A 21,813-nucleotide genomic window follows, 5' to 3' on the forward strand; every position below is an offset into this window, starting at 1 on the left:
TGGCATGTATCACATGCAACGACCCACTCCTTGGCGTCGTTGTGTATGGTTGGCCACCATAATCCTGTCAGAAGTATCTAGTGTGCTATTGTGTCTGGCCCCATATGTCCTCTTGCGGGCCCTTCGTGTGCTTCCTTCAATAATTTTGGTATTTCTTCCTCCAAAATGCATTGTAATAAAATCTTGGGTCCCATCTTGTATAGCAACCCATTGATCAATTGGAACGTTCGACTTCTCAGAACTAGTTTCCTCCTTTCGCTTGGTAGCATTTCCCTCGAAAGTGCCTCGTTGAAAGATATTACCCGATACTCGCGTACTAAGATGGTAGTATAGTGATTTGAAATAGTTGCGCGTTGAGAAAGTCATCATTGACTCCTTTCGGAGGTTCTCCCGATTTGATCCTGGACAGATGATCTGCACTCATGTGGCTTTTCCCGGGTCGTACCACAATTTTAAATATAAATTCTTGCAAGAGAAGTAGCCATCTGCTTATCTATCCTTGAATGATCAGTTTGTTCACAAGATAGAGCAAGGCCTGATGTTCTATGTAGAACACAAATGGAATCACTAGTAAGTAGTGTCTAATCTTCTGTACGATGTACACTATTCCAAGAGCTTCTTGCTCTGTCATGCTATAATTCATTTCTACCTTAGACAATAGTCTACTTGCGAAGTACACTGGGTGATCAAATCAATGATCACCTGTCTGTGCTAGCGTTGCTCCGATTGTGTAGTTTGATGCATCAACATGTACATAGAACTCCTTGCCCCAATTCGGATAGGCTAGGATAGGTGCTGTGGCTAGTCTTGTTTTCAATCCCTAAAAGGCTTCATCCTGGTCTACTTCCCATTTGTAGGTTTCTCCCTTGCAAGCAAGCTTGTCTAGAGGGTACAATATTTTGGCAATTTTTTTAATAAACCTCTGATAGTACCCTGTGTGTCCTAGGAATGATTTCGCTTTGGTCACATCTGTCCAGGGTGGCATTTCTAGTATCACTCGAACCTTGTCCGGATTTGTTTTTAATCCTGCATTGCATACGATGTGTCCCAATAGTTTTCCCTGAGGTACCATAAATCTACACTTCTTAGGGTTGAGTGCTAGTCATACTCGTTTGCATCTTTCCATACATTCCTTGAGTGTGGTCAGATGCTTGTCCTCCACACCAAAAATTGACCAATCGTCCAAGAATGCTTTGAAGTTTCCGACTGACATCTTGTCGAAGATGTGCAGGATGATTCTTTGAAACATTGTTGGGGCATTGCACAGACCGAATGACATTTTTTTGTAGGTGTACACTCTGTCTTCTACTATGAAAGTTGTTTTGAGCTTATCTTCCTCTGCGATTGCGATGGATATCTGGTTGTAATCGGAAAATCCATCCATGAATGAATATATTTCGTACCCCGCAACTTCCTCCAAAATACTATCAGTAAATGGTATCAGGAATGGATTCTTAATTGTTATGACGTTCAAGCAGCGAAAGTCTACACATGTCTTATTTGAGTGGTATCCTTCTTCAATTATGTCATAATTGGGGATTCCCACTTATTGGTCTATCCCCTAAAAATAATACTTGCCTTAAGCTTCCGGTTAATCTCATTTGTAACCTGTGCAGCATAGTTTTTGTTCATGCGGTATGGTCGCTTTCGTACAGGTATTGCTCCTTCTATCAGTGGGATGTGGTGGACTCACAATTTGGGTCGTACCCCCTTCAGGTCCTTGTATGTCCACACGAAAACATCCTTAAATTCCATGAATATCTTAAATGCTGCTGCTTTCAAAACTGGGTTCTAGTTGTCACCTACAAATATGTTTTTTTGGATTAGCCTCATCTCCTAAGTTCATTGTCTTCATTGTGGGTTCTTTGTATTTAATAGGCTTCTCGTTGCTGAATGTCTGTGTAGGTGTTTCATCTATCTGCGCCTCTCCTTTCACTTCTTTGTTTTTCGTTGGAAATTCGTTCTTTTCCTCTCCCTTATCTCCTTTGACCCCTAACATGTGACAGTTTGGGAAGTGCTCATAGTCCTCCATTTGCCAATGGAAGAGATTGTTCACCGAATCCAAGTCGTCATTATTGGATCCTCCTTCCAGTCTCAAGATTCCTTATCTGTTGGGTTCCATTCGTTTCTTTCCTTTAGCGTCTCCTTCGCCTTCAAAGTCTAACATTGCTGCCTCCTCTCCCACCATCTGGGTGTGTAGGTCAATTACAAACCTATGACCTCTTTCCATGGATAGAGTGTTCCTTTTCTAGTCGTGTTTTACCTTTGCTTGCACCAGCCAACCTCTTTCGAGGATGGCGTCGTACCCTTTCCTTTTCAATGGAATGATGATGAAGTCCAGTAAGAAGGGTTGTGTCTCGATCGTTATGGGTTGTGCCATTAGAGTCCTAAGGGGTTTGATCCTGTGTTGATCGACATTGAGTAGTTGGAATGTAGGTGGCCATAGAGTAGGTTGCCCCAACTTCTTCCATGTTTTTTCCGACGATACATTTACTCCCAATCCTCCATCTACGATGTTCGTGAGGATAGTTCGGAGAATACCCACCTCGACCACTGCAAGGTGTCTTTTTGTGTTCAGCGCAAGTAGCATTGCATCTATCGTGGTCGTTCTGCTTCCACCTTGTGTGTCCTTCCGTGACTCTTCTACCGCCTTTAGGGATGGTGTCATATTCAAGATTGTGGTTTGTAATTGAGGCATTGCAAGAAGTTTGTTCAGCTTCATGGGAACCTCAACTTGCTTTACCTGCCGTATGATGCTTTGTTTTGCTTGGTTCCTCCTTGAGGTGCGGACAATGTCCTTTGTTTGCAATTTTTCAACCTTCATTTCGTTTTCTATTTTTGTTTTCGCTTGTTGCATCCTTTTCTTTTCCTCTTCCGGATCTAGATACGTTGTCTTCTTCGCTTGTGCATGAGTGATTGCTAATGTTTCCTCGTCACATCTTTCCATGGTTAATAGGTTCACCCTGGGTTTAGGGCATTTTGAATCATCATGGTCTCCAGGACCATAGCATTTGCAAAATAGCTGCGTTGTTCCCTTTGTAGTACAGTCTTTGGCAAAGTGACCCCAGAGGTTGCACACACGACATTGTATCATTGGCCGTCCAGTTGGATCGTATTGTATCCGACTACGACCCTGTTATTGTTGCCACCTCGTTTGGGTCGATTGTTGTTTTGGTACCCTCCTGAGGTTGTCGCGTCATTGTTTGTATTTGTTCCTTCTCCTGAGGGGGGCACTTCTTGTGTTAGTAATACTTGTTGTGTCCCTTTGTTTTCATATTGAACGGGCATTTCTTAGTGGAATGTCTTGCAATTTTGCAGATATCGCAAAATTAGTTCTTCCGGCAAGAACCCTTTGTGTGGCCCTCCTCCTTGCAATCCATACACCATAGTTCCCCTTCTCTAGTTTGGCTAGGATTCTTTTTCATGTTTTTAAACTCTTTCATCATACATAGCATGTTCTTCTGTAGTGCTCGAACCTTTTTGCTCGATTCCTCATTGCTGTTGCTTTTGAAGGACGAGTCTTCAAAATCCAACGATGTGTCTTTCTTCTTTTTGCCAGTTTTCTATTCGCTCTCCAAGTCCATCGTGTAGTTATATGTACCAATGTATGATCCTGGAGGTACAATTTTCATCTTTATTTGCAGTGTTGGTCGTAGCCCTTCAATGAACCACCTTTTCTTCAACTCGTCTATTGGTTGGCTTTCCATTTTTCCTACCAGCTCCTTCAGCCTCCTCGCATATACGTGAGTTGTTTCATTTTTCTCCTATTTTGTGTTGTAAATTTCTGCTACTATCTCATTGTCATCCCTGAGTAGTTGGAACTCTGCTATTAATTCTTTCTTTACGTCTGCCCATGTAGTTAGCTTCTTTGGATTAGTGTCTGAAAACCAATCTATTGCCACACCTTGTAAGGTAGCTGGAAACTGTCGGACCCAGTCATCTTGGTTTGTTACGCCATTTACAGTCCATATTGGTTCGCACGTTTTACAATGTTGAATTGGATCGACCGTCCGATTGCCATTAAACTTTGGAAGTTTTTCCTTTGGCCCTGCCATTGTTAACTTCTTTTTTGTATTTGTCTTACTTATTGCGTACTTGCACTGTTCTGTGTACCCACGTTGTTCTGTGTACCTACGTTGTTTTGCACAACTGCACTACTTCAGACAATTGTGTTACTCTGTGGTATGAAGAGGTCTCCTACAAGTGAAGTTGTTTGATTCTCAATTTGTATCCGTTCATCAGGTGTATCGGGAACAAAGAGTTCACCCCATGCTCGTGTTGCTTCGGCACCTGGAGCTGTGCTTGTTCCTTCTCTTCCCTCCGGATTATCTAGCCTTGGCGTATACAAGTCTAGGAAATCCTCTCTTGTCTCTTCTAACAAATTCAATCTTGGTCGCATCTCCTCAAGCAAGTCCTCGACACTCCTCGGTTTGCTAGGTGAATGCACTCTGTTGGTCCATGCTCTTTCACCACTTTGGTGCCCGTCAGTGAGCTGTTGAAACTTTTGCCCTCGACACTCCTCGGTCTGCCAGGTGAATGCACTCCGTCGGTCCGAGCTCCTTCACCACTTCGGCGCCCGTCAACGAGCTATTGAAACTTCTACCTTTGCTTTGTCTGTTGTGTGAACATTAATGCTTTCCGTGGTGTGCGTACATCATCCTTGTCTTTTATTTTATTTCGATCTTTATTGAGAAAATTCGGCATTAATCTTCACAATGAATCTTTTGTACTAGGTTAGATTGGCAATGGCGCCAAATGTTTACCGTTCAAGGTAAATGAATATTTATCACATTAAGAGACTAAAATGTAACACAGAACAAGATACTTTATTCATATAAGCAGATATGCAATTACAGTTACAATGATGATCCATACTTCCATTTGGACGATTTACATATACTTCCCGAAGGGGTGACTCAACTGTCATGCAACCTTTCAGACACTAACTAATCCTGCCGGCTATAATATAGTTTTTACTGACAGCAAATCATATAGGTTATCTAACTTCCAACTTGCATATGTTTGTGTTTTTGATTTGCAATTTTAAATTAAAAAATATACTATTTGCCAAGCAAGATATAATAACATTGCAAATATAAAATATTCTAGAAATGAAATTGAGCTGCAATGATTCTTATTGAGCATAATATTTAAATATGTACAATGCTTTCATTAAACATTTATAACCGGAGGCTCTCAAGCTTTTATTATAAAATCTGGAAATGTATGGCAGCAACGTATGAACCTATAGATAACAACTGGTGATAAATATTCAATGCTGGTAATAATTGTCTTAATGTTGTAGCAGTCAATGCAAAATTCTCTTTAAAGTTTCAATTTTTCATGTTCTATATCATGATAGAGTCAATATGTCTAGCAAAGTGAACAATTAGAGATTTCCATTTTGACAAGTAGCAGTAGTTAATGCTCCAGTTGATGATGAGCATTCTAAAACTATTTTAATTTAGCTTTTTTTCAAAATCAGCAATGTCATCTTTACTTTTGGTCAGGTCAACTTTCTGCTAAATTTTTTGGAAGATATGATTTCTGGTCTCCTACTTAAACAAAAGAGAACTCTTGCAAGAGATACAGCATATGATCCTCAAGCTGAGGTAGCATTGTTCTCAAATAGTAGATCTAATAAGGACAATAGAGGATGAATGCTACTATTGCAAGGAGATGGGCAACATAGCTTGGAATTATAAACTTAAAGGAGATGTTCTGAAATGAATTAGAGGTTTCTATTTTATGGAATTTAAAGGAGTAGAGTTCTTTGAAGACGAGTAGGAGCTAGTATAGACAAAAATCAAAATAGATGGTTGCCTAGTTAGCTTGAGATTCTGTGGATCTTGGGATTAGACAATTTGATGGAGCTCAACAAGTGTAGCTCCGCATGGATTGTTGTCCATGCTTAGTTGGGAGATTGTGGAGGTGGTATTTTGAGTACTTGGGATTTAACTTAACGTTTTATACTTTTATAAAAGTTTGAGGGAGCTTGATGGAGTTTTACTTGGCGTATTGTTTGTTTTTAAAGAAAAGCTTATGAAGTATGACAATTTCATGGTTTGGGGTGTTCTTAGTTTGATATGTTTTGTTTTCAGTAAAGTACGCCTTAAGGGAGGTATTAAAATACCATTAAATAATAATCAGAGATAAGGCTTATAGTTGTAATAAAGTCACATTAGTGGCAACTGTTTTTTGTATTGTTTTTTGAGTTAATTTAATGTGGGATGTTATGCCATGTTTATCCTCTTGCAGGCATTCTCAATCTCTATATAAGGAGATAAGCCTCTTTGTAATTTGTATCCTATTAGTTAATAGAATATTAAAATATCGCGTACTATTAATTTTTACGATATGCTATATGTAAGGTTGTCTTCTCTATTGATTCAATTAGGTACAAGATAAAAAAACATGAATGGTTAAGTTGGAACCAAGCTTGGCTGGTTGCTTTAGTAACGAGAGAAAACATGTTAAATGCATGCCTGGCAGTTAGATCTAATTTGGGTGGCAGAGTTGCACTGAAGTGGCACCTTATATTTTGTGGATAAGCAAGAAATTAATGTCCCCTTTTGAGATTGCGCTAATTCTTGCCCATTGAGACTATTATGAATTAATTGGTAAAATATTTGCTTGTTATTAATAGTGATCAATAGCTCAATATATGCAAACAAATAAATGACATCTCCTGAGAAAACAATCTTAAAGAATAGAAACATTCTATTCTAGCTATCAATTAACTAACAACTAACTAAATATTAGAAACATTCTAATATTTACTATAGACTACAAATTGATAGCCATTAAATAATAATAGACAATAATAGAAACATCTATTATTGATTTTGCTGTAGTTGTATTAAACAAAAGAGATGAAAGCTCCTTAATAGATTTACAAAGACGATATTTCTAATAGAAACAATCTTGAACTAAAGATAGAAATAGAAACTAAAGACTAACTAAGATGACCATTAAAGAAACATTATAATATTCTAATACCTTCCCTTAATGGTCATTGTCTAACAGTTTTCGTTTGGTCACATTTTTCGAAACATTTTGCTGCTGCTAAGACCCTTCCTGGATCTGCAAAATGTAAATGACCAAAAAACCAAAATCCATCTAGAAATAGACAAAGAATGGTGTCCCCTTCTTCAGAATGCTTTACAACAAGAGACAAGAGCCTGCCACTAACCCTCTTCGAATCAGCAAAACAGCTGACCTGAAATCATCTCAAAAATATCCAATGTGATGTTGGATAATGAAGCTGCTCTCCCCCTGGAGGCAGAAACAAGCATTGTGAACTGATGGAACCCTATTTTTTGGGCCTCCATTTGAGCAAACATGCTGCACATCAATGCTAATGATCTAAAGAATTTTCATTACGCATCCTCCACAATGAGTGGATATAATATGTTCTTATAAGGCAAGTTCAAGAACAGAGTGTTTTGTCTATTGACAAGACAAGGGAGATTAGAGCTTCTTATGAGGAACTTCTCAATATTATACAACAGAAGATCAGTGACCAGACATAGGACATCTTGAAAGGTGTTACTGATTAAGTGTTGACTGTTCTGAAGAAATGACATGATGAAGGGTGATCGTTGATACATACCAACACAGTAACTTCTCTTATAATGTTAAAAGAGATACAGGCTAAGGCAATCATTATCTATTGGTGCTCATGACAAGAGTTGACAGACACATATCCAAACTGATATTATACAGTGAACCAGTTTGTCAGGGAGACATGCTTCACTAGCAATTCAGCATAAAACATTGACATGCATATTTAATTCATTTGGTAAGAAACAGAGATAAAAGAAGGATGCAGCATATCATACTAGCAAAAGCACATCGATATAATGAGAAATGTATGAATACAATGATGCTAAAGCTTGAGTGGTTGAGGAAAAGCAAAATGGAAGATCTGCAACAGGATGATTAATGTAGCCAAGAGAAGTATTCTCATCAAATAAAGTAAAAATATTACAACTAAAGAACAAAACAAATCTGTTGAAAATGTCTCAGGCTCTGTAATCAGTAAGCACAAATACAAGTCTCATGACATGTATGCTACTCCCTTCCAGACTTGTCCCAACCATCTTGAGGATGTCAGTTGCAGTTGCAATGGATCCTATGATGTGGAGCCAAACTACAGATCAAATTGGTAATCATAAGAGTATAATTAACAGATAACATACATTGACGAAGGCTTGTTTTAGTCAAAGTAAATGAAACTAAGATACATTGATTATGAAGATGAAATCAAAAACAGCACTAGAGTTCTGAAGAAAATTGATATTAAAGTCAATGACGTTACATCATAATATGAAAGGTATATAGCCAGACTCAGAACTGATGTTTGAAGAATTGATATATGGTGACTTCATGTTATAAATCTTGTTGAGCACATAACCAGACATTTCCCTATGCCATGAGTCCCATGATAATCCACTACTGGATTACTCAACACAAATCAAATATTCAAATCAAACATATGTTGTCGAACATATTGAGGGGATGCACATATGATATTGGGAGCAATGTATTTTTGAAATGATACGTCTTTGACATATGAGCATGGAGATGTTACCACCTCTAAGGGATATGAGTGATGAAGAACAATTCATGAATCGAATGAAAACAGATCTAGTGACAGGAGGGAATAAAAACAAAGATACATATCTAGAAGATTCTTCATATCACTGTTTACAAAATAGAGCATGTGCCATGAAAGAGGGCTTGATTAATTAAAATAAAGAATTAACAACAAATTGCCATCCTAGTTGTTGACAATATATGACAATAGAGGAATGGAAGCAAGTGATTGTATGGTGGACAAAACGTGTCGAGTGATGTGTTTAGATTCTCTTGAACAAATGATTGCATCTTGCAAAGCAGCAAGACAGTGGAAAATATCAATTAATTTGGTCTTCAATAGGCAACATTGGTAATGATCAACATGGGCGTCATACAAGTCCCAAGGTGCCATTGCTCACACAGACACCCACCGTGTAAATAACATCATACGGCAGTGCCAAAATAAAAAGATATTTATTGGCAAGAAGGTGTAAGGGATGGGAAGTACCGATAATGTTTTAGAAATGTATTTTTTAAATATACAAAGGGCATCAAATAATATTATCATTGCCAAGAATATAGAAGGTGTGGTTAAATTAGAAGGAATTATTATTGAAAGGGTGTAATTATTTTCAAGTAATATGTCCCTTGACTTTGAAAAGTCACATCCTTAATATAATAAGGATATAAAAGGAGGTCATAATGACATATTCGAAAGCGTTCATATATTCTGAAGAAGTATTTAATACCTACCTATATGGAGGAATAAGGGCTCAATATGACTTGTGATATAAATTCAGTTATTTTATTTTAATGATAAAATAAAGTCTTCTGTTTATTTTTTAAATGGCATGGAGATTTAAACTGCAGATGAATTGTCCTTTGTAATTATTTTTTGGAATTCTGTATACAATTTAAACGTCGGATAAGTGGACATGGTCATTCAGCATTTTAAATTTGATCATCGCAAATTTTGTGAAATATTAAATCATTTCCATATCTGTGTCTAGTTTCTCTCCTTACCAAAGGAGTTAAAGCTCAATCTGGACTATTTGGTCTGTCACATCTTGATTATTAAATTGTTGGCAGTTCAAGTGCATAAGAACTTTATGAAGTTGTACGTGAAAATTCATCGAAGTTGACTCTATTGTGCGGATGAGCAAAGGCACTGGTCTTTTTATTATTGAAGTTAGAAAATCTGTAACTTCCTTCCTACAAGCATCAAACTAATTATTATTCAATTATACAAATCATTCAACCATTATCCGGCTTCTAGTTTCAGTTTCATTGAATTCAAGGACCTTGCTAGTCAAAGAACTCCATAGCTTAAATTTGCTTCAAAAAAGCTCTAAACCAAGTGATCAAGTTCAAGAAGGTCCACCCGCTTAGGTGTACCAAAGCCTGAAGTGTAGGGGAATCAAGGCGATTCTTGTTTATTGGCTAGAACTAGTTGTGGAATCCTATTGGAGAAGTAGCAAGCTCTTGGATTTCTAATCTGTGGTTTTGGGAACCAACATGAACAACGAGCTTGATTTTGAGGAAAAATCCACAAACCCTCCAATCTTTGCATATGGGCATGATACCTCAAAACATATTGTAAAAAAACATGATTTTTGAGGAGAAAAATTGACGAAAACCCAACACAATTTTGGAGGTGAAAAATTGATCAAAAGGCAAAATGATTTTTGAGGTGAGAAATTAATCAAAACCAAACAGAATCTGAGACATGGATAAGCGAATACAAAGCTTCATTTTTGAGGAAAAACGGTAAAACCCACTAGATAGTTTTTGAAGAAATTTTTTAAAACCCACAAAGGAATCCCACACAACTTTCCGAATCACAGAGTCATAAAACTTTAAGGGAAAAATTATAGAAACCCATAAGAAATTTTTTAAAGGGAAATTTTTATGAAAACCCACTAGAATTTTTAAAGGGCAACAAAACATGAGATTTTACATGGTAAACCAACACATGCAAGAGCATGCAACAAAGACTTATGCTACAACCAAGAAATCATGAGATCAAAACACTTAATTAGGCTTGCGATTTATGGCAAAAATCCTCAAAGACGAACCACAAAAGTTTCATAAAATATCTTTAGTGATCTTTTTCTTAAAATTGAAAAGCAAATTTTTGGAAAAAAATTTCAAATCAAAAGAGGCTTGATTTTTCCTTAAAAAATCTGCAAATTTTTTTATGAAATCCCATTGACTTAATCTGATACCATATTACAAAGTAAATGGTAAAATATTTGCTTGTTATTTACAGTGATCAATACATCAATATATACAAATGAATAAATGATGTTTCCTTAGGAATCAATCGTAAAGAATAGAAACATTTTATTCTAGCTATTAGTTAACTAACAACTAACTAAATATTAGAAACATTCTAATATTTATGTTAGATTACAAATAGATAACCATTAAATAATAATAGACATTAATAGAAACTATCTAGAGATCGTAATAGAGACTTGTGTTGAACAACCAATACTTCTCCAAACAAGTATAGGCCCTTTGAGAAGTATAGACTCTTCTAGGGTTGAGATCAATGAATTGAGGCACCATAGATTACTACGTCAAATCACTATAATAACTCATCTAATGGGTCATAGACGAGTTAAATAGTGCTGTAAACTGCTTCTATTGCTTATTTGAGCATTACAATAAGATTGCTAAAAATAAAGCAATATGATGGAGTTATTAGAAGAGTTAACAGCTATATGTCTGTATCCTCTATGGTTTGCAGCTTTCCAAACAACTCCTCTCCAACAGGTCCATTGGTTTCATACGATCAACAATATTACTTATGCAATTATCTAGTCTTGACCATTCATGTGGCTATTTGTCACACTCAATGCCTCTATAAGGTACAAACACGAGGAACCACAAGACAAAGCTAATACTTTGTTCGATTCAAGAATTTGATGATTGGTGCTTGATAGATATAGAATTTCAACTAGAGAACATTTGAACTATCTTGTGGGCTACCCATGTCACCACCATCTCTTCACTAAACTCGTTAGTCTTTAAGGATATACAAGATGGCCCTAGGTTCCACACAATTAATGGGGATAGATACTCAAATGACTCATCACTGGATTGTGCGAATTGATGTGTACAATAGTGTTTGGCCTTCCTCCATGACATCGTGAATATCACAATGAATTTTCTTTAACAATTCTTCTTGCAACATACATTAGAGATTGTTCACTATAGCAATAGATATGAATTCCTAATCAAGTTGGTATTTAAAGCTACTACAGATCATGTTTATTCAGTCCCCTTGCTTTCTAGCAACTAGCGAAATTTCTTTTCAATACACGTGTGGGGCTATGGTGATGATCTTCGAATAAAGAAATCATTTGTTTATTTATATTATAGTTCTACTTTCAAGTTTGTATTAATGTTTGAGACATAATTATATATATGTAATATTCCCAATCCCAACAACTTGTCAACTACCAAATTCTTGCACGAGTACGTGCTGGGTGAGAATGTCATATAGTGGATACTGAGAGAAAGGTTCGTATAATGTGTAGCATTGGTTCATATTGCAAAGCAAAGGTTGTTGATGTATGACAATGACTTCAACCACCCCCTACTAACTTAGTGTTTGAATGACTAACAAGAATTGTGAATGAAAGGATTAGAAATGATAGAGATTGTGTGACAAAGTCAGTGGTTCGTATGTTAGAGAGTGATGTCAGCATGACAAAGTAGTAGCTGTATGACATGATGTATGGATGATGTAAGATAGAGTGCTCCCGACACCCTTTGAAACTTACAGCTAGAATGTGACTGTACTAGGTATGATTCAACGACCGTACAACCTCAACCGTTCTTCTGTAGATGCAAACTCCCCTTTAATGATTTGCCTTCGGTGCGAATGACTCTAGAATTATGATGCAAAGAGAACACAGATTCTAGGCTAGGGCGAACAAGAATATATTCAGATCAATAGAATTTGACACAAGAGTGAACTCTAGATTGATAGATGTTGAACACAAGTACGAATTTAGATTCAATAATGAGAGCATTTCAGATTTCAAGAACTTCAACTGGTTAGAGCATAATATTGTGAGGAGTTACTCCCCCAAAAAATTGCGAATACCAAATAGGGTGAATCTTTCACCTCCAAAATGGTAGGACAATGAAATTTAATTGGAAGTTTGCATATAGAAGAAAAGTATTAATTTTGCATACCTAAAACCTACAAACTAACCTAATATATCGCTTCGGGGAAACTTCCCGAAGTATTACAAAAGGTCCCAACACAATCAACATGCTACAGACAAAAAAAAGGGCCCGAGAGATAATGACTTTAATTTTGGGGTCATATATACAAAATTATTAAATCTATATATTTAATAATATCACGGACATCACACTATATATTCTTATTAATGTAGATTATAATATATTTTTAATTTATATTATGGTAATATATAATTAATATCTATTTCTAAGTTGTTGATGTGCTCCTTGGAGGTCTAGATGCGGATGTAGATTCTCAGCGAGGCGGAGGCCCTATTGATGCCCATAGGAAGTGCATCTCAGGCCCTCAGATTCCCTATGGATGAGTTACCTCTACTTACATTTGGGAGCATTTGTGGCCAAAACACAAACGTGACATTTGACGTGATTTTGCAAAAAAAGACACAACTGAAAGTACCTTTTACCATGTGCGTTGCATAATTTTTAATCATGTTTTTTTCATCTCATCCATTTTGTAGCTAGGCTTTCTTCTCATTTGGTCTCCACTTTGGCATTTTGAAAGCAAGTTGATTATTTTCGAAGAGGATTGTTCCCTCGACACTAGATAGCTTTCACAAACGGGATTTAAGTATCTAAGTTAAGAATTTGATCCCATTCTTGAGTCCTTCAGTATTTTTCTTTTTGAGATTTTGATGAAAATTTTGATTTTCAAGTTTGGAAACAAAAATTTCAAGTTTGTTACATCTTTTTTTAAGAAATAAAGAAACAAATGTAGCTATGTATTTTAATATTTTGTCTCTTTCTGCACTTGTATCATGATGTATATAGTTTTTTTCTAATTTAAAATAATTTAATTTCTTATAATAGCAAGAAAATAGATTGTACTGTGCAAGAATGTTTGCAAGTGGTAGTCAAAGTTCAATGGTAGGGCAAGGAGTCAATAGACTCAAAATTGATGTAACATCTCATTTATGGAGACACACCATGAGAATATCACGGGCTTTAACTTGTGGCTCATATATTTGGAAGTGTAATATAAGTGATAGTAAAAAACCATTCAATAGCTCATTTTCGGGTCAAGCTTCATTTAATGGGCCCTTCTGGTAAAGGAATGAGAATGTGCAAAAACAAAGATAGTTAGAGGTCATCTAGTGCACAAATATTAGGATCTATAAAGATCAAGAAGAGATTGATAAATTGGTTAGATTATCAAAACAAAGTTCTTATCAACCTTCGTCCAGAAAGAAAAAATGCAATTACCTATTGAGCCAGTTGTATCCTCCAAACATCCATTTCTGCAAGTACCTGAAATAGAAGAGGAAGAGGAAGTGAAATAAGTAGAAATTACTGTCTACAAAAGAGATCAATTGGATATGACATTTAAAATGTAGGCAAAAGAACTTTTTAATCAAGCCATTGCATGTTGTCTCTACGCTATGGTCTTCTTTTCAACTTGGCGAGATCACCATATTAGGAGGAGATGGTAGCAACCATTAATATAGTGATATGAATATTAGGATTTAACTGTGTGATTTTGAGTCAAACTCGATGACCCATGTTTCATGAGTAGTGATTCAACGTGAATCCATCTCTCATGAGAATAAATGGAACACTTAGTACTCATTGGATCTAGGTGATGCTCACAGGGGTGAAGCATCGGGACTTCCCGGGAGGTCACCCATCCCAGTACTACTCCAGCCTGAGTGCGCTTAACTACGAAGTTTCCTCCATAATTAAACCCAAAGCTTGCAACCCCATTTAGATCCAATGAGTGCTAAGTGTTCCATTTATTCTCATGAGAGATGGATTCACGTTGAATCACTACTCATGAAACATGGGTCATCGAGTTTGACTCAAAATCACATAGTTAAATCCTGATATTCATATCACAATTTGACTAGCTGTGGAAATTATCTCCTACTTATCAACCATTAATATAACACTAGTTGATTACATAGGTCTTGAGTATGAAAAGGTGCACACTGCCCCATTATGAAAAGAGAAAAACACCAATTGATTATATAGGTCTTGAGTATGAAAAGGTGCACACTGCCCCATTATGAAAAGAGTACACTTCTTTAGAGAGATCTTTTCAACCAATTAGAAATTTTTGGATAACTTTGGGTGTTTCTATTGTATCTGATGGATGGAAAGATAAAATCGACCATTGATTAATATGATTGCTGTGTCTCCCAAAGGGACAATGCTTTTGAAGGTAGTTGCACATTGAAAGATGCATAGTTCATTTCCATAATTCTCGTTAAGGCCATAGAGATGGTGGTCTAGGTGATTACAGACAATGCCAAGAATTATAGGGATGCACGTGCTTTGGCTAAGTGCCGATGTGATTTGGATACCATACATTGTACACTCACTCAACTTGGTCACGCAACAAATCGAAATTATAATAGACTAGGCAAAACAAATATGCCAAGAGGGGGAGGATATACTTATGATTGCGAGGAACCATCAAATGCCATAATTGATATTCAGATCATTCTTCAAATTAGAGTTGTTGAACGTAAATTGTAATTTCTAAATTTAATTAATTTTAATATATTTTATGTAGTCTTCAATTATCAAATTATATGCAACTTTGTTTAATATTTATTGAATGTTGTTCTTAACTTGCTTAGTTTGCTAAGACCTGATTTGCATTTCATATTATTGTTACAAAATGACTTGTCAAGATGCAAGGGGCATTGAGCCAAATGGTTATTTCCAACTAGTGGGGTGCATGGAAGGCTTTGAGTTTAGAGAGAACCCAAAAGGTCAAGACATTGGTCTTGGGTGATAGTTAGTGGGCTCGTGTGCAATTTGTATTGGATTTCACTGATGCTATCATTACTATGCTTCGCGTTGTTGATATAGATCAACCTTGTTTAGGGGATGTCTATAATGGCATGGATACAATGGTAGAGAAGGTGAAACATGGCACACAAACACATGACAATGACCTCATGGAATGTGAAACCTTATGCAATAAGGTGGAAACAATCATTCATCATCATTTGAAAAAGATCCACCAATTGCACCTCGTTGAAAATGCCCTATCTCCAAGATACTATAATAAGGAAATACTTGCTATGCCAAATAGAGTAGCACAATATGTTGATGAAGAAGTTGCTAATGGGTGTTACAAACCTTTTCAAAGACTCTTCCAAGATGATGAATTGCACAAAAAGTTAGGATACAATTTGGTTTGTTTTCCTCGGGAGCAAAACTTAGTCTAATTGCAATAAAGGACCAAAACAACATGGGAGCTATCACATTGTGGTACCTCTCTGACCAACCATTTAGCATCTACAATCTCTTGCAATGAAGGTCCTCTCACAAGCAAATATTTTTTGGTTTTTTGTTTACCACTTGTATTATACATTTTAGTACTTAAGATTGTTTACTTTGTTTTCCATTTGTATCTAGGTTGCAAGTTCTTTTGCTACCGAACGAAATCAAAGTACATGCTCCTTTATCCACTTAGTGAGGTGTAATTGATAAGACTTAGTAAAAGTTGAAGACTTGGTTTACATTCATACCAACTTGCATCTTTTGTCATGTAAGGAGGATCACTACAAGGAAGGGGCAAACATGTTTTAGGATGTAACCCTTGAGTGTGCCGCCTTGGATGCAATGGTTTAGGATCTTATTGTAATCATAGATGATGATAATAACATCACAAGACATGGTGTATCAAATGGTCTTGAACTTGCAATGGTTGGAGATGAGGTTTTTCTTGAGAATCTATAATGTCCCCTTTTTGTCTGGTAGGTCAATAAATAAATAGGAGAAAAATGATATACTTATAGCTAATTATAATTAATTATTCATTGATAATCAGTAAAAAGGGGCCAACTCAAGCTAAGTTACCGTATTTGTTGCTGGACCACCAAATTCGAAAGTCGATTCACTCGACATTCAAATTCGGTTTGAATTTGTAGTAGATTCATTTTTTACTGGTAAATTCATTGAAAAAGCGATGTGTAGGACCTTGGTTGAATGGTAAGCGAATTTGACCAAATTTAGACTAATTCGACAGAGTTGGAAATGATTTTCTATGATTTTCAGCTAATGTTGATCGAATTTCCCGTGATGGTGATGTGATTATATGTTTAGTGAAGTTTATTAATATCTTTTTTGGTCACCTAATCTAAACTTGCCCATTTTTAATATGTTTTTTGTCATAAAGTTTAAAACATCAAACCTAAACTAAAAAACATGGCATTGAGAAATAGACAACAGGCTAAACAAAAGATGATGCAGGTTTAGTAAATCTGAAAAACGACACAGAAGTTTGCAGGCTCAAGTTTTGGCAAGCAAAAACTTAGGCACTTACAGAAAATTATCGCAGGCACTTATAGAAACGATGACAATCATTGGAATTGTTTCTCAGAAACACCAAGGAAAAACACAGACATTAGAATCTTTTATCTAGGCATTAGAAGCAACTGCCTAATGATGATGACTTCTTTATGATTTTTGATTGCATATAACTGATTAATAATGTTGACATTATTGTTTTTTAACTAAAACATTGCTATGGTGGTGTATTTTGACATTTTCTTATGCCATTCGAACTAAGTTGTTAATCCGAACTAAATCGTTAATCTATGTGGTGGTTTATTTCATAGTTGGCACACTCGTAGAGTAATCAATGAGTAGTAGAAAATCGCCGAGTTTTCTCGGCTGGCGAGTAAATGGCAGAGAAACTCACCATTTTTATAACTCCGCTCCAGCAAAAAACTTGCCATTTAATCACTGAAAAATCGGTGAGTTTTTACCAAAAGCTCGTGAGTTTTTAAGAAAAACTTGGCCACACGTTTGGAAAAGCGCTATAGGGCAGAAAATCTCACTTTTTTCAACACTAGTTTGTATTGTGCGATCAGAGGCTTGAGGAGGGGAGAGAAGAAGGGTTCCAAGGTATTCTTAGGTGATTGCAAGCGATTCAAAGCTGATTTGGGTGGATTTGAAGAGGATTCCAACCGGTTTTTGAAGACAAATCTCTTTCCCAAGTAGGTTTGTTGAGATTGTTTTTATAGTTTTAAAAATAGTTCTGTTGTTTTCTTGTTGCTTATAAATGAGTTCAAATCATTTGAAAGCATTTCAGCTCTATGTTTGAATCATTTGAAAGTCATTCAGCTCTATGTTTGACATTTTTTTGGAAGGGTATGTAAGATTTTTTAAATACAAACCCTAGTTGTTTATTTAGTTGTTTAGTAACTTTAGTTCATACTCATAGATCTAAGTTCTAACTTTGGTATATTCATTTTTTTATAAATTTATGTGTAGGGCAGCAGTTCGGCATTAAAAAAGCATGACAAATCCGTAGAAAAAGTGGCCACAAACACCATCCCTATCTGGATATATAGGCACTTGGCCTAGAAATACAAGAGATAAGGCATGGCAGTATGCCTATGAAGCTCCAAATGATGTTGGGAAGGTTATATGCATTCCATGTGAAAATCTTATTTTTGGAGGCATAAACGGCTTCAAATATCACGTTGCAGATATAAAGAAACATGATTTAAATCTTTGTCTCAAGGTAACTAAAGAAGAAAAAAGATTCATCAATGCCCTACTTGCAATTGCTAAAGAGAAAAAATTGAATAGGGAGAGGGCAAAATTAGCTATGAGGGCAGCCATAGCTGAATTTCAAGAAGCTCCTTTTGATATGGAAGAAGAAGAAGAAGCACTTGAGAACATATCGGGATCTCTTTGTGGCCCACGGATCCACAAACAAAATGTCTCTTTTGCCGGTTCCACTTCTTCTACATTTCCTAGTTCTTCATCACCATCCGCATCAGGGATAGGGAGTTATTTTGTGTTTAGGAACATAGTGGGATCACAACCATCATTAAAGGGCACTGGATGGTACAAGGAGGTGCATGAGCAAACTGATATTGCAACAGCTGATTTTTGGTTTTTTAACATTATCTCAATGTATGCGGCTGATAGTCCCTATTGGTTGAATTTGGTGAATGCAATTTCAATATCAAGCAAAGGGTACAAGCCGTCTTATTGCAAGGATTTGAGTGAAAGGTTAGTATTTTTACTATTTAGTTATTGCAAATAATTGTGATTCACTTCAGTTCATTGTTATATTTTAAATCTTAATTGTTATTTCCTATTTTATACGAACACTTTATTCAACCTAAATTTTGTAGGTTGCTTGACCATGCGGTTGGTAGGGCAAGAGTATTGATAAAAGACCAAAAGAAAGAGTGGAATAAATATGATTGCACCATTTTATCTGATGGGTGGACAGATGGAAGAAGTAGAACCATTATTAATTTCTTGGTTGCTTGCAAAGATAATGTGGTGTTTTGGAAATCTGTTGATGCCTCCAACAAAGTGAAAAATACACACACATTGCTTTAATGTGGGAGAATGTTGTCACGGAGTTGGGAGTAGAGAATGTGATGCAAATCATTATAGATAATGCAGCAGCATATGTGGCAGTAGGTAAATTTAATTTTTTATGTTCAATATGAATCATGAATGTAATGCTATGGTATTATTCAATTTAGATTTGATGTAAATATGGAAGGTTTGTAACTAATTATTGATTTTTTACTAATCTTTTAGGCAGAATCCTCCAAGAGAGGCATCCCACTCTTTTTTGGTCACCTTGTGCAGCACATGTCTTTGACCTTATTTTGGAGGACATAGGAAAACTTAATTGGGTGAGTCCAGTTGTGGAAGATGCTAGGTGGGTCACCAAATATATCTATAATCACCCATGGGTTCTTAGTTTGATGAGAAAGACCACTAAAGGCAAAGTTTTGGTGAGACTTGCTATGACAAGGTTTGCAATGATATTTTTGACGTTGCAAAGTATTCTCGACCACATATTGGCTCTTTAACAAATGTTTGTGTGTGCTGATTGGGTTGCTTCATCTTACTCAAAGAAGCCCGAAGGAGAGGCTGTGGCACGGATAGTCTTTGATGATATTTTTTTTGCAAAGGCTGTGGAGGTAACTTCAAGAATCAAAACATTATATTTTTAGTTGATTCAAGTTTCATTATTAATCCATAACTTACTATGTTATTAACTAATTTGTATTTTTCAAATTTCAAATATAAATGTCTATGCCCCTGGTTAGAGTCTTGCACATATGTGATGGGCAACAATCCCCAATGGGAGGTCTTCATGAGGCCATGGATAAGGCCAAAGAGGTTGTTAGAAATTACTATCATGCGGATAGACTCAGATTTGTCCCCATTTTGGAAATAATTGATAGGAGGTGGACAATATGCTCCACCAACCCATTCGTGCAACAAGCTAATTCCTCAATCCCAAATTCAGGTACTATGATTGTCCTTGAAGTTGAGATTTACTAAGACTTTATTTTACTTTACTTTTTAAGGTTGTGTAGTAAGATTTGATATCATTTTCTATTTGTTTTAGGGCTGATGATTCCTATGCAGATCCTAACGGAGAGGTCATCGAAGGTCTCTCTAAATGCATTAAGAGAATGATATCCAATGAAGCGGAGAGAGACCTTGTTGTGACCAAACAACAAGTCTATGTGGAATTGAGGGGTAATTTGTTCTCTTTTATGCTAGCAAAGAGAGCAAGAGCTACTCAAGCACTAGATAAAGCGTCAAACTTGAGTTTTTTGATTATCTTTTTTCATTGCTTTATAACTTTTTATATTTTGCTTTGTAGATAGTTAGTGGGCAAGTTGGGGTGTAAGCACCCCCAATATAAAGAATTTTGCTCTCAGAGTCCTATGCCAACCTTTTAGTGCATCCCATTGTGAGTGCAATTGGAGCTTATTTGAGTCCATCCACACAAAGAAAAGAAACAAAATGACTTAAAGATGGCTTAATGACCTTGCTTATGTGCACTATAATCTTAAGTTACACATAAAAAGGTCATAGAGTTCAGCACTACCTGGTCCACTTGATTTGGAAGAGATAGATCCTTATTTTGATTGGACGACAAAGGAGCCAAGTTCATTGTTTTCACCGGATGAGATCGCTAATTTGGAGAGGCAGGCCATGGAGGGGGATGTTGGAACATATTTTCATTTCATAATGGATGACATTGAGGATGAGGATGATGATGATTCAAGCCCAAAGGACGAGGCATTACTAGTGCCACATATAAGAGGAGATACATCCTCTTCCAGGATGCTGAGTTAGTCAATAGGGATGTTGAGCAAAGAGGCACAGCCACAAACTTCATAGTCATGCAGCTCACGCCCAATCCCAATGTGGGGCACTTCTTCAAGGACTAGACCCCCTCGCTTTCTTGCTAGTGTAGCTTATTGATGTATTTAGTATTTACTTCTAGTTTGACAGATTGAAACTATTTACAATTTTGCTTCCTGCCATGAGCATTCCACATGAGAATGCAATTTTGTACTCTTTATGCATTTATATATATCTAAACTCTACTTGTTTCTTTTGTGTTCTCTTTAATTAACTTATTAGATGCATCTTCTCATTAAATTTTGCAAAAAAAATGTTTTTCTAATTAAATTTCAGCGGTTTTTTAGGTTCCTGAGTTTTTTTTTAAATCGCTGAGTTTTTTCTGATTAAACTTTTGGGGGCTTGGCGAGTTTTTGGCTTTGGCGAGTTTTCCAACTATGGTGTATTTTGCTAACTTGCTTTAATATTAGCATAGTGGTGTAAGAATTTAGTTGCTGCAACATATTTTTACATATATATAAAAAAAAAAAAATTCTTGTAAGGACGAACCCAAAACGAATCCGAACCCAATCCAAAAAAAATGAGCGAATTTTGAACCCAAATGTCAAATCTACATCCGAATCAAAATACAAACCGCAACTTAGAACACAAGTTATGACTTAAGTCTTTCCTATGCCATGGGGGTAAATTATTAAATGAGGCAAATATTAATATTTGTCTTTCTAAATAAAAAACAAGAGGGGCAAATTATTAAATCAGGTAAATATTATTATTTGTCTAAATTTCTAAATAACAAAACAAGAACAAGGAAATTGATAGTGTTTTGGTTGGGGATTCTTATAAAAGTTTCGATTAGGG

At 36.2% G+C, this 21,813-nt stretch overlaps 2 protein-coding genes across 2 annotated transcripts in view; both read left to right on the forward strand.

Moving 5' to 3' along the window:
* The window catches only part of LOC149570792 (ATP-dependent Clp protease proteolytic subunit 3, chloroplastic-like), a 111,522-nt gene that overhangs the window by 54,142 nt on the left and 35,567 nt on the right, over window positions 1–21,813 (forward strand). The gene's annotated exons all lie outside the window — the stretch shown is intronic.
* Window positions 4,746–21,468, forward strand: LOC149570793 (uncharacterized). The gene is made up of 4 exons (XM_089812273.1): window positions 4,746–4,771; window positions 5,486–5,612; window positions 18,128–18,837; window positions 18,963–21,468. The coding sequence occupies exons 1-4, from the start codon at window positions 4,746–4,748 to the stop codon at window positions 19,174–19,176; spliced, it is 1,077 nt and encodes a 358-aa protein (XP_089668399.1). The 3' UTR covers window positions 19,177–21,468.

The sequence above is a fragment of the Cupressus sempervirens genome, chromosome 2, assembly GCF_028749045.1.
Source record: "Cupressus sempervirens isolate cs-2001-9-10 chromosome 2, ASM2874904v1, whole genome shotgun sequence".
Lineage (NCBI taxonomy): Eukaryota > Viridiplantae > Streptophyta > Pinopsida > Cupressales > Cupressaceae > Cupressus > Cupressus sempervirens.

Bases quoted from the DNA above. Each gene is read 5' to 3' on its own strand.
- LOC149570793 (XM_089812273.1), top strand. From the start codon at position 4,746: ATGGCGCCAAATGTTTACCGTTCAAG. The intron at 4,772-5,485 runs GTAAATGAATAT...TTTCAAAATCAG, and splicing joins CCAAATGTTTACCGTTCAAG to CAATGTCATCTTTACTTTTG. The intron at 18,838-18,962 runs GTTAGTATTTTT...TAAATTTTGTAG, and splicing joins TGCAAGGATTTGAGTGAAAG to GTTGCTTGACCATGCGGTTG.